The sequence below is a fragment of the Platichthys flesus genome, chromosome 24 (genome assembly GCF_949316205.1).
Source record: "Platichthys flesus chromosome 24, fPlaFle2.1, whole genome shotgun sequence".
In the NCBI taxonomy this organism is placed as follows: Eukaryota; Metazoa; Chordata; class Actinopteri; order Pleuronectiformes; family Pleuronectidae; genus Platichthys; species Platichthys flesus.
The window spans coordinates 8939826-8955431 of record NC_084968.1 but is presented as its reverse complement, the minus strand read 5'-3'; the positions used below and the strand labels follow the sequence as shown (position 1 = coordinate 8955431).

At 43.5% G+C, this 15606-nt stretch overlaps 1 protein-coding gene and 1 long non-coding RNA gene across 5 annotated transcripts in view; one reads left to right on the top strand and one right to left on the bottom strand.

Annotated features, from left to right (window-relative positions):
• The window catches only part of LOC133949807 (multiple PDZ domain protein), a 41346-nt gene that overhangs the window by 11437 nt on the left and 14303 nt on the right, over positions 1 to 15606 (top strand). For 2 of the 4 annotated variants that reach the window (XM_062383797.1, XM_062383796.1), the window contains exons 10-27: positions 135 to 223; positions 922 to 1156; positions 2056 to 2142; positions 2493 to 2572; positions 2752 to 2898; positions 3813 to 3983; positions 4647 to 4832; positions 5163 to 5372; positions 6368 to 6526; positions 6822 to 6968; positions 8239 to 8583; positions 8858 to 8969; positions 9711 to 9909; positions 10853 to 10894; positions 12144 to 12251; positions 12462 to 12542; positions 12687 to 12864; positions 13000 to 13110. In XM_062383797.1, coding sequence (XP_062239781.1) covers positions 135 to 223; positions 922 to 1156; positions 2056 to 2142; positions 2493 to 2572; positions 2752 to 2898; positions 3813 to 3983; positions 4647 to 4832; positions 5163 to 5372; positions 6368 to 6526; positions 6822 to 6968; positions 8239 to 8583; positions 8858 to 8969; positions 9711 to 9909; positions 10853 to 10894; positions 12144 to 12251; positions 12462 to 12542; positions 12687 to 12864; positions 13000 to 13110 — 2687 coding nt within the window. The remainder of the gene's footprint in view (positions 1 to 134; positions 224 to 921; positions 1157 to 2055; positions 2143 to 2492; positions 2573 to 2751; positions 2899 to 3812; positions 3984 to 4646; positions 4833 to 5162; positions 5373 to 6367; positions 6527 to 6821; positions 6969 to 8238; positions 8584 to 8857; positions 8970 to 9710; positions 9910 to 10852; positions 10895 to 12143; positions 12252 to 12461; positions 12543 to 12686; positions 12865 to 12999; positions 13111 to 15606) is intronic. The other 2 variants (XM_062383799.1, XM_062383798.1) reach the window with 1 other exon arrangement.
• On the bottom strand, positions 1090 to 13715 carry LOC133949808 (uncharacterized). Its single transcript, XR_009920189.1, has 5 exons — positions 13656 to 13715; positions 12150 to 12272; positions 10910 to 11006; positions 9703 to 9904; positions 1090 to 1152 (listed from the first exon to the last, which is right to left on the bottom strand). It is a non-coding gene; the product is annotated as an uncharacterized LOC133949808 (long non-coding RNA).

Below are 15606 nucleotides of genomic sequence, written 5' to 3'. Positions count from 1 at the left end.
TCTCTAACACTGACTCCTACCATTAAGCTTGAACATCTGTTTCCTTCTCCCCTTGGGTCTGCATTTATAACATCACGATTCACGACTCCTCTCCTCATCCATCTTCATGTCTTTGTCTTCTTCCGACTGCTCAGAGCCCTCTGGTATTTTCGTTAAGAGCATCACAAAGGACAGCGCCGTAGATCAAGATGGCCGCATTCACGTTGGAGACCAGATAATCGCTGTGAGTACACCCATCATGCTTTTTGTAGCAATTACAATTTTCTCTGTCCGCAGTGGCAGAATTATAAAGTACATCACTATCATCACATTTGTCTATTCAGCCATTGGAGGGGAGTTATGAGATACATCAATTGGGAATAATTCACAATCAATTAAAAGATAATACATTTTTTTTTGTTTTTGCGGTACTTGTGACTCAGAATAAAATAACTAGTCTCAAATTAGTATAATGGTAAAATTAGGCTTTAATTTCTGCAGGACAGTGATAATGAAGTGAGATGTTTTTGAATCCTATTAAACATCATTTACCTTTACCCTGCATTTCCTCGAGTTCTCACAGAGACTTGTTTTGTTCTGTTGCATTGATATATGTGTGTGTGTGTGTGTGTGTGTGTGCCTTCTGCGTGTTTGATTGAGGTTTGCAGTTAAGTGTAAATGATGATGGGCTTTAGGACTCAGATTAGGAACTTAATTGACTGTGAATTATTTAAATGTATGGAGTAGTAAGCGGCCCTCAGTGATCTAAATAAAGGGAACTGCTAAAATAGATGGGAATGCTCATGTGCAGCACTCTGTTCCCGTGTATGCCTGCTGGTGTTGATAATTGCTCCAATCAATCTTATTTCAATTTCAACCTTGTCAAACAAGCTCTTTTGCCCTGATTTAATCCTCCTGCTCCCGAATGATCGCCCCCTGCAGGTCGACAGAGTGAACATACAAGGATACACCAACCAGCAGGCCGTGGAAGTGCTCAAACACACCGGCCAGGTAGTCCACCTTCAGCTGATCCGGCGGGGCTTCAGGCCCGACGAGATCCCCCCCGCCGTGACCCCCAGCGTCACCATCCTGCCTTCCTGCACCACCATCCCCACCACCACCATCGTCCTGAGGGAGCTGGAGCTGGAGAGGAAGGAGGCCGAGGAGCCAGTGCTAGGTAGGAAGAATAGAAAGGGAGAGGAATTTAATGAGGGACAGAGAAGGAAAACAGATTCTTTGACACTCATCATCCTGTCAGGCACAAAAAGAGTAATTTATTGTGTATATGTGGCTCAGACAGGAGTGTTCACCACGCACTCAGGAGTAATTCCAGTTTTTATCCTGATGGTTCAAAGCAGAAAAGCATCTTTCTCCAGACACATGAAAACAAATTAAATTCAGTCATAAACTGATGTCAACATTATGAATTACAATGTCATGATGAACTATCCCTTCACCGAACCAGTAGCTGGTGAATTTATTCTGTCCTAAGAAAGTTTTTGATTGTTAATTATATTAAAAAGATATTTAACAAAGGGATTTATCGCTGAAAATGTACTACTTTTAGCAATTTAAAATAACTATTGCGCTAGAACGCCACATTACTCTCCATGCTCACTTTTTGAGTGAGGTAGATGGACAGGTAGAAATAACATATTGACACTTATTTAGGGCACCACAGTAGTTAATAGTAATTTCATGTTCGGTGCTGTGTGGAGCTCCAATGACATAAACAGTGGCATGAAAGGGTACCAGGATAATTTAATACGCTTTAAAGTGCTGGCGTGTTTCGGGACTGTCATCAAGAACATGCATATTCTCTGTGGACCAATGGGGAAAATGAGATTAGCTCCTCTTCTAGACGGACAGTGATTATGAGTGAGTCAGACGTGCTCGTGCTATGTTGGAGGAATTAACAGATAAACAGATGCTTGCTTTTCCAAATCAATTCGGCGTTGATGTGTACGCTACTTGGAGCCGATTACTTTTTCCAGTAGAGCCGCGTGTGCCTGTGCTGTCAGGTGTCTGTGCCGCTGCCTGCTTCTGTCCGTCACACTTTTCATCGTGTGCTTCCAGTCACCGCAGATGAAGAGCCGCCGCAGACAAAGAGTGAAGGATCTGATGTCAGCGCAGCCATGGATCAGCTAACAGAAGACAAACATGGTAGGAGGCTGGGACTGGGGTTTTTGTACAGCGGTAGAGATAGTGGGCGCACGCAGCTGACAGATAAAGGTTCCTCGTTGTCAGGACCATGCTGACTAGCAACACACAACATGAGGAAATAGGGAGACGGCTGCTGTTAGTATTTTCACAGGCTGCAGTAAAATTTGAAGAGAGACAGATAAAAAGCTCTTATTTTTATGTGGGTCTTCTCTCCAACACATCCCAAGTACTTTGGAAACAGTGATGAATTTATGTTGCGCTGCCGGCCGTTAATATCTGATCATAAATTTGCCTTCATGTTGTTGTGCTGTATTTTAACAACAAGTATTTTGTTTTTTGTGTTTCCCCAGGGATGAGACTAACACCCTTCGAAGAAGAACGACTGATGAAGAAGTGGGAGGAGATTCTGGGTCCGAGTAATGAAGTAGTTGTAAGTTTTCAAAGTGAATTTCTCTCTCTCATATCAAATTAAGTTCAAGGAAAAGTTCCGGAAATGCAAGGAGGAGTCTAGCTGTTAAAAAATGGTGGATTGAGTCATTTATGTCCAGTATTTAGGTATAACAAATGTTCACTTGCTGATTGAGATGTGTTTTGTTGTTCCCACGACAGGTGGCTCAGGTGGAGAAGTACAGTGAGCACAGCGGCCTGGGGATCAACCTGGAAGCCAACAGCGGACATCACTACATCCGCTCTGTTCTACCTGAAGGACCCGTTGGTCGCTGTGGCAAGCTGTTCAATGGAGATGAGCTGCTCGAGGTAGGCCCTACACGTTCACTTTAAGAGTGGAGACCTTTTGATACTATATTTAATATTTATATTTAACGAAGTTTAAATATTGAAATGTTTTAAGAAAACTACATTGCTCACGGGACACTTATGAGCTTGTTACAGGTGTATAAATATAGACATGCATGTGTTGACTATATCAGAAATTCGTATTATCTCAAGATTTAAGTTAAGGTTTATAAAGGATAAATGCAGAGGTTGAATTTCACCACAGGAATTGCTAAAAAAAATGAAACTACACAAAACTATATATTTTGTATAAATTAAAGGCTGTAAGGTCAAAGGGTCGCCTGGCATCAAGTGAGAAGCTCTCAGCTCGTTTTAAAGTTCCAATGGTCATTATCATTCGTCGTAGAATAGAACTACGACCAGTCAGAGCAACGAAGTTTAGACGTAGGGCAGAGGGATTGACAAATCCAAACAGACTTGAATGGGCAGTTCTCGTGTTTTATAGAAAAATGCTCAGCTCTGAAGCTCCCCTCAGCTCTGCAGAGCATTCTCCCGTCTTTCAGTGCTTTGTTTTGGATTCACAGCCTGTAACTTAATCTCGCTGCACTCGTTTCCAGCCCCAACAGGAAGCTACTTTCATCAAAAGAGATATAAAAACCAAGCGTAGGCTACATTCTCAGCACCAACCAGAACGCATACTGTGTAGGGATTCAGTCGCTACATTGCCAGATACAGTATCTCCCTCAGGAATTGGTGGTGACCAGGCCAGAACAAAAAGGAAACTGAATATTAAACTTGAATTTGTATGGTGGCCAGAAATGTAACCTCTACTAAATGCTGCTCTGTGTCTGGTGGTTGCACTTACACAATCGCCACAACGACTTGACCAGTTTTCCTCTTTACACGACTTTAAAGATAAACACTTCCTGTCACAGGTCAACGGCATCTCTCTGATCGGCGAGACCCACAAGGAAGTGGTCCGCATCTTGAAGGAGCTCCCGCTGTGTGTGAACGTGACATGCTGTAGACCCGCCCCTCACCTGCAGACCGACATGGACCCTCACCCACCAAAACCAGAGGCTTTGCCCAATCCATTCAATCTGAAGGTAGAACATCATCATACGTGTTACTTTTGAAATGTTTACATCCACCGTGACACAGATCTTGATGTTATAAGGTTCGAATGTAAGTGATCTTTTCAGCCTCAGTGCTAAAATCATGCAGGTGATATAAGTTACGGAGCTTTGCAGCAGACGATGCGTATAAGAGTGAGAAGGTCCCTGCATCGTCATGAAAAATGTCTCCTCGCCCCCGCACGTAGGAAAAAGGAATGATGATTGGAGAGCGATACTCTCTCGGTCCTCCTCTTCCTTTATAGCCCATCAGTCGTTATCAGCTTAGCCTGGGCTGTCAATCGCTCCATTGCCAACCATGATGGATTAAGACTTAGCGATGAGCAGGGGAAGGCTGAATGTTTATTAAAACCGATTCTAGTAATAACTCAGCGGCAGTAGCCAGCAACATTTTGCTCGATGTTTGAAACATCAAAAGCAGCTTCTCTTCGGGGAAGGGGGGGTTTCATCTGCACCAGCTCTATCCGTGATAATGCACTAAGGCCCGACCATCCCGAAGATATTTCCCTTGTACCCACTGCCAGAAACCTGAGCCAAGAACACAACAAGAGGGTAGCAGCCTATAGTTTGGGAGTCAACGTCATGCTGTTAGAGCATGGCTTCCTCACTGTCTTTTTGGGCTTTTCCCCCCTGCAGAAAGAAATAGACCTGAGCAGCATACTGGCTGCCGAAGAGTCAGAGGCGAACAAAGGAGCGGCGGAGCTGGATACTGTGACAGAGGAGGCAATAGGATCTCCTTTGGCTATGTGGGAGCTGGCGATCCAGAATATTGAGCTGGAGAAGGCCGAAGGGGGACTGGGATTCAGTATTCTGGACTACCAGGTGGGAATTGAATGAGAAACTGCACAGCTGTGATTGTTATGGCACAAGATATTTCTTTGTCTTGTTTTACATTAATATGTTTGTGTAGTATGAGTTTTAATAGATGTTCCTGTATTGTTTATATTCTAATCTCTCTTTGAGGCCCCAATCAGATGGACATTTTCATAGTTTTGAGTATTTTCAAATGTCAAAATTAATTGTTTGACCTCTTAACCTCAATTCAAACATTTATTCTAGTAAAATAAATGTAATTTCTTGTGTTTGCCTTTAAAAGCTGTGCGAGTTTACTAAAAAAAAACTTCCTCTAACTGAACTTTATTTCCACCACAGGACCCGATGGACTCGGCCAAGACGGTGATCGTGATTCGCTCACTGGTCCCCAACGGCGTGGCAGAGCAGGACGGCCGACTGTTGCCCGGGGACAGACTCATGTATGTGAACAGCACCGACCTGGAGAACGCCAGTCTGGAGGATGCCGTCCAGGCCCTGAAGGGGGCCCAGCTCGGCCAGGTCCAAATCGGAGTCGCCAAACCTCTGCCTGTAAGCATTAGTATTCCTCCTCTGTTTTGTTTGCTTCAAATCATGTCTGCATGCTGAAGGCAGGATGTGACCTGTGTGTGTGTTTATGTTCAGGTAGACTTGTGTACATGCCTTTGTGATTTTTTTTTATTAATGAATTTGTACAGCGTGCCAGGGATTTATCACTCTGGCTATGCAAGGTTGTCTTTATATCATGCAGCTTAGTAACCAGTCACGGGGGTTCATCTTACAAGGGCTTGCATTTTTCATGCAGGAAAACGCGTGGAGGGAGGCTGCACGGTTTAGCATTCCACCCACTGTTCTTTCAGAGGAGGTGACCGGCCCCAAAATGCTCTTTGCTCTTTGTTTCACATTATTATGATATTGAATTTTCCAAGAGCGCGGACCCTGTCGTATCGTTTAAACTCATCGTGGCCCCGGTGTGCAACATACAATGTCTGTGCAGTGGCATGTTCATCGCTCCTGGGCGCCCAGCGCGGTTTTGTACAGGATGTTTCTCTCTCTCCGCAGCGCTGCTCGCATTCTTTCAGCTTTTAGAGCTGCATTTCTCTTGTGTTGACTCTGCCACTGGATTACACAATGAGACCTCTGGGCTGCCAAGGTAAGCTGGATTACAGAGCAGTAGGAAGCCTCTGTGGAATTATCCAGCTCTCCTGCAGGACGTGGAATGTACTACCGAGGGGTATCTTGCTGTATTGCCTCTCAAAATTGACAAGTGTAATCCTCCAACATGCCTTCTTGCTTTTCCTATACAGTATATGTGGGAGCTGCATGCTACTGTCAACATTCATTTGAAGCTATTTCTCTGATTGAAAGCAAAGGCCAAGATCATTCAACTCGACTCAGTGTACAAGAAGTCTCAATGAGTCCTATCATCTTTTTTCCATTTCATATTAATCTATTTGAACTTGATTTGGTCTTTTAAAAAAAAAATCTATTTGAGAATCAAATTACACAAAGCTGGAGACACTGAAAGAATTTCTCCACTTTCCTAGGGAATATGTGGATATTCCCACTCTCCACACTCATATGGTGCGCAGGAAATAACTCCATCATCCATCATCCATTCATTTGACCTCACCAGTATTTTGGTTGAAGGAGGAGAAGAAGAAGATCTGTCTGAGGGCATCGTGTACCGAGCAGAGCCGGCATTGGTTAGTTAGCTTTTGGGGGTGAAAACATGGAAAATCAATCATAATGTCCTAATGAAATGGAAAATCAAACTGTACTTGACTTACTTATATCTTAATATTGACCAAGAGGGATCTGATTGTTTGTAATTGGGCAAATGTTAGCTTATATGTGGTGTATTATATTTTGTTGTTAGCATTAGTGACGATTTTAGAGTAATTTTAGCTGACTGTGATTGGATAATTCACCAGTTAGCTCTGTTAATAAAGGTCAATTTCCGTCCCTGATTGGTTATAGTGTTGTCCTCCATTACCACAGATTGACACCGGTGAAGCAGACCTGTCTGATGAAAGGGATCATTCTTACTCTGGGATGGAGGATGACACGTTCCAGGCTTCCATGATCGTGCTTCACGGTAGCAGCTGTAGCGCCGATCTGGATTACTTGCACTCCTCCACGCCTAAGGTAAGAAGATGTTTCTGTTACGCCACCCAGAAAAAAGATAACTGAGAGGAGAAATTATTCCCTCATTTCATGAAATGTTGCTGCACCAGTAACTGCCCTTTGTCCGAATGAGCTGGAAAGCATGTAGCCATTATTCTTTATTGCTTTTTTTTGCGATCAAGAGCCAAAATGTCACAAGAAATGTTTTTTCTGTTTTTGTTAAGGCACAAACATTACTGACTCTGTTGTTATATGAGGATTGAAGCTGGGGCTACTTTTGTTGCTCCCCCAGAACAGCATCTCTCCCAAATGGATATTAAATGCCGGGGAAAATAAACAAAGAGGAGCGAGAGTCATAAAGTGTTTTCCTAAGGGTAACTGCACCTCCATTTTAACCAAAGGTCACAGTGTATGAATGATTTAATGTAGTATGGATAATAAGGACAATTTCCCTGTCTGATCCCTTCGTGTTAATGGAACAACAATATTAAAGGTCAACACTGTGATTGAAATGTCATTTTAGGGTTATTAAGGAATAATGGGCCTCTTTCACCACCAGAGTTTTTATCAGGATTCTGTCATGTGGTCTTATCTCGGATTTCTTAGGATCTTTGTTAAGAACAAACAAGATATTGGCGAATGAGCCCTATTAACTTTCATTACGTCCTAAGATGTATTTGGTTAGATACACCATATATTATTTATGGTATGTACACATTCAACCAAGGTACAGTGATTACTAACTTTTTAAAGAACATACAAAATGTACTAGAAACTAATTTTGTCAGCGTTGCCCCTGTATTTTTCTAATTATCATACAGGTCACACTCCTATTTGAACCCTGCTTTACATGGATACACAAACAGGTCCTCTCACAATTCTAGCTCTACCTTTTTAAAATTAAACCTTATTTATGTTTTACTCCACTTCCCTTTGTCTGTGTATTGAGCCCCGCTTGTATTACGTATTTGCATATTTTAACTTTTTCTTAAAGAGTCCTTTTTCTCTCCTGTCCTCCAGTGGGAATTTGCCTCGCTGAAATTCATCAGTAGCCGGTCTGGCTCTAATAAAGTCCTGAATGTTTTTTCTGATGAAACGACATTTTGTGCATTTTGCTCTCAAGATCACCAGTAATTTCTGCCGCTCTCTGTTGGCCACTGATGGCTTTTCTATGGCTCATTACAAACAGGGCAGGGTGGCGACTGAGCAAGATGGATTCCCCCCTGTTGGGCAATTGTCTAACTAACAGAGGAGAACGCTCATTCAGCTGCTACGCTTTGTTTTTCCTCAGCTGACAGCCCGCCTGCAGTTGCTGGACGAGCATCCCCGCTTTACGACGCCGTACGGCCTCGGAGAGGACACCGAAGCGTTCACACCGGAGAAGACGGCCTCTTTCTCTCCTCCGAGTTTGAGGGGTCAGCTACCGTCCTATCAAGCCGCACTCGGCGGCTCCGATCACTTCCTGGCTCATCGCGCGGCCAAAGAACCGGCGGAGTGCTCAAACTCTTACAGCCAGTTTGCTGAATCAGGAACCGGATTGAATGCACTGGAGGAAACCTTGGAGTCCGGTCACTACCTGGAGGAGCCCCCGCCCATCTCTTTTGGAGATATTAGAGATATACAGATTTTAATAAAGGTAAAAGAGCATAAATCTTCAGAAAGAATAAAACAAGCACATTATGAAAACTGCAAAATGTCCATGCTCACGTAGAAGTGGAGTTTCTTTAAGTAACATTTGACTTCTCCTTGTTTGGATGTGAGGCTCTTGTGAAATATTCGATAAACAAAGTCCAAATACTTATTTGTTTTATTTATTCATCCTTCAGTGCACCTATCTTTTCTCGGGGGCCCTGCGCTTTGTGTAAAAATGTACCTTTCATGAATAACCGGGTTGAATTATCTCCCTCAAGGACGAGGAGGCCGGCGTGAAAGAACCCGAAGAAGACGGAGACAAGGAAGCTCTGACCTCAGGGAGCCATTTTGAAAGGACCATCACCGTCGTCAAGGGCAACTCCAGCCTGGGTTGGTATTAATTTCTTGACATTTTTTTCTACGTGTTCTTTATTTTTATTTTTTAATCTTCTCTTTATCCTTCGCAGAAGTGCATATGAGGTTGGGGGACTGAAAGGCATATTTGGCCTTTACTTGAATGCCAGATTTGAGACCAGAATGATAGATAGATTTATTTATTTTTTGTTTTCCTGTCTGAAAAGGGTCAATCCATTGCTCCACGAGGTATTTGCATTTCAAAACCTGCCCATGAGGCGGCTGCTGGTCCAGAGAATACTAAGTTTCAGCTCTCTTAAACAAATAGGTGTTATGAAGGCAGTGTTTAAAGTCCGCAGTGACTGGCTGAAAACCATTTCTCATTTTGCTTTGTGTTGCTAATGAAAGGTGTTTATTTGGATTTCTTTTATACCAATTAAAAACTTAAATCCACTCTTTAAAGGACAAGACTAACGTTTGGATTAAAATTTGGTGTCAGACTTCAATCTCACCATTTCCCAGCTGTCTCAGGGTAGACAGGTCTCTAGGCAGACGGTGTTATGTGGCACTCTGAAATTAGTCTGATGAGATTGATAGGAAAACCAAATCTGTGAATAATGTGACAGCCTCTCAGATTATTAGCTGGGACATCAGAAAGTTTTCTTTGCGTCGGTGGCTGAAAATAAAGCTGGCAACAGAGTTGTGTTCTTTTTTAGTTTGCAACTCACTTGCTCCAATATCTCAAAATGTATATTTGTGTGTGATCTACCTCCAAAGGCATGACGGTGAGCGCCATGAAAGACGGTCTGGGGATGCTGATCCGCAGCATAATCCACGGCGGCTCGATTAGCCGCGACGGACGTCTCGGTGTCGGCGACCTCATCTTGGCCATCAACGGAGAGCCCACCGCCAACATGACCAACGCCCAGGCTCGTGCCATGCTGCGCAGACACTCCCTCATCGGACCGGACCTGGGGTAAGAGAGAAACATTCAATACAACCGTAATGCACCATCCCCACTTACACCTCAGGATTAGTTGTTGTTGTGAACTTGCTGAGTAGAGAACCCCCCCACTGCGTTGTGCATGTGTGAGAGGCAAACTGCGGAGAGAGTCCGGACCCAATTCCTTGGAGTTCCTCCGCAGCACATGTCTGAAAACTCCTTAATTAAATCAGGAACCACAGAGGGGACTCTCCCCATTGGGGGGGGGGGTTCACTTGTTTGAGGTCTAATATGAGTTTGATTGCCCCGTTCTCCCCCAGCTCTGTCGGTCTGATTCAATTTCATGTTCTCTGAATGGTACATTTTCATAACCTCCTCTGTCGTGCACCGCGGGTGTAACATATATCAGCGTATGGAGAAATACAAGACCAGGAATCTGGCATTTGGAAAAGTCTGAATGCGTATGCCGGATTTTTCTCTCTCGCTGTATTTAGAGATCACTGAGGTTTTTTCAGTATCAAGGTTTTGCTGATGTGTTGCGTTTCTTTGCTGTTGAAAAATGTATGATGCCACAGAAAGCTGCAGAGCGGTTAAGTGTCTGGTATTATCATTTTTTTTAAGAGTCAGTTTCCAGTGCAACTCAAGGTTTCCAACACCTCAATTACACCAGAAGTGGTTGTTTGCAAATCTTACAAACAATACACGTTGACGGTCATTGTGAGCTCCTTTATCTTGTTGTCAATAAACTGGTTGATGTGAAGATTGTTTAAGTGGCAGTTTAACTAAACGTTAGCTGGTGATTTTCAGAAATGTGAATACAGAATACAAATAACAGCATAGCCCAATTACTGCCTTAGCCATATGATACATTCAGGGTTAAATTTCCATGCTGTGTTTTTGTGAGTTCTGCTTGCCGATACTAAACTTGGGCAAACCGTTCACTTCCGTGCATAAAAGACAACTCTTCACGTTCTAGATCTGCTTGTTCCCCCGAGGATGATCTGTGCCCGTTCTATGTGTGAGTATGACTTACCTTCCACGCTGCTGGTGTTCGAGCAGCAGGAAGCCGCCATCTTGGTTTCCCCTCTCTTGCCTGTTCTCTCCGTTCCCTGCCGTGCTTCACCTGCAGTCTGTCAAAGAGTTTTATCCAGAGAGAAATTCAGGAAAGTCAGTTCAACAACAGAAACAACACAAAACTTAAAGATGGAATTCAGCTGATGAAGATGCTGTTTTTAATAACATTCAGATACGCTGATTAATGTGTCTGTTATGGTGTTAAACTCCAGCGTTAACAACACAAACTAAAACACACATATTCAAAATAATATCTGGATAAATCTCAACTGACTGCATCACTTTGTTTTTCCAACATAACCTGCCAAATAATTATTTTCTTTCATTTCCGTGACTAACACCATTTATAACCTCTTGTGTTCTTTTTATGTGAATCATTGGTATTTAAGCTCTGCCATGTCTCTCACTGCATGTGTCACTGTCCTCAATGAACTGACTCATCCGTCTCATCACTTCACTGGGACTCATTTCCATCTCTGTAAAAAAGAAATTAAAAAAACGAGCAAATCAACCCATCTGTTGAGGATCTGCCAGCTTCACTCCAACGTGCTTATGTGCCCTTCAGAATCTACTTCATTCTGAAACTGTTTGGAAATGGGACTTTGAGTGGGTGTCACATCTTTTTCGCAAATCAGTTTACTCACTCTTGAATTAATAATACACCCCCCCGCCCCCCCCCCCCCCCCCCTTCAAATTTGTCACATGTCGCGTGTTCATCGCTGAAACGACAGATTGTTGGAAGGCTTGATTTGCTCAGACGTTTTTCGGAGGTAAACATTTGTTTTTGAACAGTCAGACGTCAAGAGTTTATATATAATTCATTGACGTCGCACTACAGGGCTGCGAGTAGCGCGACAGGATTTTGCTAAGAGACTGGCTGAGTTCAGTGTTTCTGCAGTCAGAGGTAAATCTGACGGAGGAGAGAAGAGCAGGCCTCTGAATGTAAATGAGCCCATTTAAAGAAGCAGGTAGTTGTGCACTGCTCTGGGACCAGTTTATATCTGATGCTGGTGTCTCTATTTTGGGTAAATTACCATCTGGGTTCAGCGATAAGGCAGCGGCATAATTGCCACTAAGGTGGTAAGTGCAGTTTCTAAAAGCGGGAGGAAGCTAAATTGTTTTCCGGAAATGTTTGACTCAAACGAGTGTGTGTGTGTGTGTGTGTGTGTGTGTGTGTTTGTGTTTGTGTGTAGAATTACATATGTTCCAGCAGAATATCTCGAAGAGTACAAAACCAGCTCGGAGCAGGCTAAAGACGATGGCTTCTCCGAAACAGCTCTGGCACCAGATCCAGCTCCAAAGTACGTCCTCACCTTCCGTCACTGGGAAAAATAAAGTTATTTTTACATTAGTCATTCTCTCAACTGTATTTCCTTTTTTGTGCATATTCACGAGCAAGCAGGTTTCTTCTTTTGTGCTTCTGTTGGGTGATTGCTGTGCTCCTTCCTCCTGGTTTTGAAAACCCCATTCACTTTGAATCATTTTGAATTTCTCCATTATAATCTGTCTAGAGATATTCCCAATCTCCCTGAGCGTGAGGACGGAGAGGGAGAGGAAAGTGCCTCCTCCAACAACTGGAACCAACCCAGGAAGTGAGCACTTACACTTTGTATCTCAGCTTTTTAATCTTCTTTCGCCACGTGATGCGACTTTCAGAGTCAGATCAGAACGGGAGTCACAGCAGTGAGTTTCTAAAAAAATTAAAAAATAAAATGACACCGGTATATATTTCTCAGAGTGGAGCTGTTCAGGGAGCCGGGCAAGTCCCTGGGCATCAGCATCGTGGGGGGACGAGGGATGGGCAGCCGCCTGAGCAACGGAGAAGTGATGAGGGGGATTTTTATCAAACACATCCTGGCGGACAGTCCTGCTGGACAGAACGGGACCCTGAAGACAGGAGACAGGATCGTGGAGGTAAAGGATTAAATCTGACGTTGTTTGAGAAGGAAATTTGCAGAATAGGAAATTAAAAAATCCATCAAAGCATGCGTGTGATGTTTCAGGTTCCTGTACAACTCTATTCATCCCTCTCTTGTCTGTCTTCGTCAGGTGGATGGAGCGGATCTACGGGATGCTAGTCACGAGGAGGCAGTGGAGGCGATACGCAGGGCAGGCAACCCCGTCTCCTTCCTGGTGCAGAGTATTATTCACAGGCCCAGGGTAAGTCTCTATAACAGTGTCAGACTAATTCCTAGTCTCTGCCTCGTCATTTTATCTAAAAGGTCACAATTCCCCCACTCTCTACCTTTAGTCATGTAAAAGCTAAGTGTATCTGCACAGGCCACTTAGGGCACTTTCAGGGAACTCAAACATAAAATATATACAACCCCCCGTCTCTCAATCCAATCATTTATGACCGGGACAACAATCCCATCCTAAAGATAGCAGCGAGTTTTAACCTTAAAGTGAGGCTCGTTGAAAATCCCCTTTGTCAACAGCATTGTTTGTTGTTTGAAGGTGCCCAAAGGCTCTTAAAGCATGACTAAGTAGGTTTGTGTCTGGGCTTCATCCGGGCTTTGCTCCGGTGTCACAGTCAATCTCTTCCCATGCGTTACTGTCTGTGAGACGTCCCAGCATGCTTTTTCCTCAACAGGCTGTTTCCTCGTTCAGCCTTGTAGCAACTCATAATATAAGAAGGGCCAAGCATTTAATACAGAATCATGTGATAAACTCAACATGCAAAGTTAGCGACTAGCTTCACTCACCAGCTGGATATTCTCCTCAGGAGATGGCAAAGCTCAAAACTAAACCAGAGCTCAAAGCACAGGTGGATACCTGACTTACTTGCATTAATAAATCAGGTGCAAAAGTCCCTTGAGCACCACCTGCTGGCTTGCTGCAGAATTTTCTCACAGATCATTTCTGTAAAAAATGTTTCAGAGCAGCTTGGTTTTACTTTGAGATTTGAGATTTGAGAAAAAAATTTATTTTCACGGTTAAACTTGATTTGTAAACAGCAGTAAATGGTGAGCTAACTCTTAGAGAGTGAAAAACATATATTCTAAATTTTACACAAGGTTTCTTTATGTCCCCAGTTGTTAATACTAATTCTGCATGTTGTGAGTTGCTTCAACCCTCCTTCTTTATCACCCCCCCCCCCACACTGCTTTCCCAGCCTGAGTCTATATGTAGCCCAGCCTCATCGCCTGCTTTAGAGAAACACAGCACTGCTTTCACATGCATGCCGCATCCCACATGTCAGGTAATCTGTCTCCCTCTCTTGGTCTCTCCCGTATTCCTCTTGCATCAGCTCTCCATTACGCCTCATCTTTGTTGCATTATCCCTCCCGCCTCGTCTCTCAGCCAAGTCTTTCTCTCTAACTGCATCTTTGATGATGCATATGTGATGCTGACAAACTGAAATTGGAGATTCCATCCTGGGAGGAAAAGAACTGACGGCCTATAATAATATCCAGTCTTTTATTAACGGCAACAATGGAAGGAGCTGCGATGTGTTTTTATTTGAATCAGAAGTGTCAGCAAGTGGTACATCCCATTTTAGAAAACCTCTTTGCTAAAGGTGTATAAAACCGACTAGACTCAGATTCTTAATGCAGTGCAACTCTGTGAAAAGTTACCTATCATCTAAACAATAGAAAAGCAAATATGGAAATAATTTGTGCCTCTGTGATGAGACCAAAAGGCACTGATATTGAGTTGCAGCTCCTCCGATATTCACGAGAAAAGTCTGCATGGTTTAGAAAATATCGTTTTGATTGGACGAGATCTGCGAGCGCTGGAGGCGGGTCAGTGGTGTCGTTTTTAAATGCAGCCACTGGGGGCCAACTAGGGAGCATAATAGCACATCCTCGCTGCTTCCCTTGAAGTTCCCCATCCTCCCCCTGTAAGCGGTGAATAATCTCAAGGTAGCCCCGAGGAATCTTTGAAACATTTTGTTAAACTATTTCAGAGAAAGAAGCTTTGCTCTGGTTTCTACTGATACAGAGGGAAACTGCTGTCCTCAAGGAAACTGCTTGCTTTAATGCTTCCTCATTTAAATAGGACCGGAGGTGATTTTATCCTGCGTGCACACCGCCCCCCTCCCCCGAATCCCCCACAACCGCTCCTCCTTTTCTTCTTCTCCTGGATGGCCTCTGACTCAGTTGTGTCTCAAATACTGCCGTCGTATTAAATATCCCTCATGTTGTCAGCTTGTTGATCCTCTCCGTGTGTGTGTGTGTGTGTGTGTGTGTGTGTGTGTGTGTGTGTTGCTTTCCGAAGCCGCCCCTGCCCTTTCCGCAGCTAAATAGCCGCCGCGGGTTGAGCCTTTGCCGCACTAATCAACCCTACTTAGCACCCGTCCTCCCTCAGGTTAGAAAGCTACCCCGAGTCTGTGTCAGCGTGCTTTAGCATGTTTGTGTGTGTGTGTGTGTCTCTCACTTGAGCTGTGCTGCTTTCATTTGTGCAATTTGTGTTAACAATTTCTGAAAACAGCTTTTCTGGGTTTTCCTTCATAGGAACATTTTCTCACCTTTTTACTATAGCACTCAAAACTTGCTCCTATTAAATATTAATAAAGGGAAATTCCTAAGAGGTTGCAAAAAAAATGTTACTCACTGTCTGCATGTCAGGTTTCAAGTGATCTTACTGTAGAGATTTGGAGAAACGTAAGGGGGAAATGTGCTCAATACACAACTAACTAATAACTCAACTCAT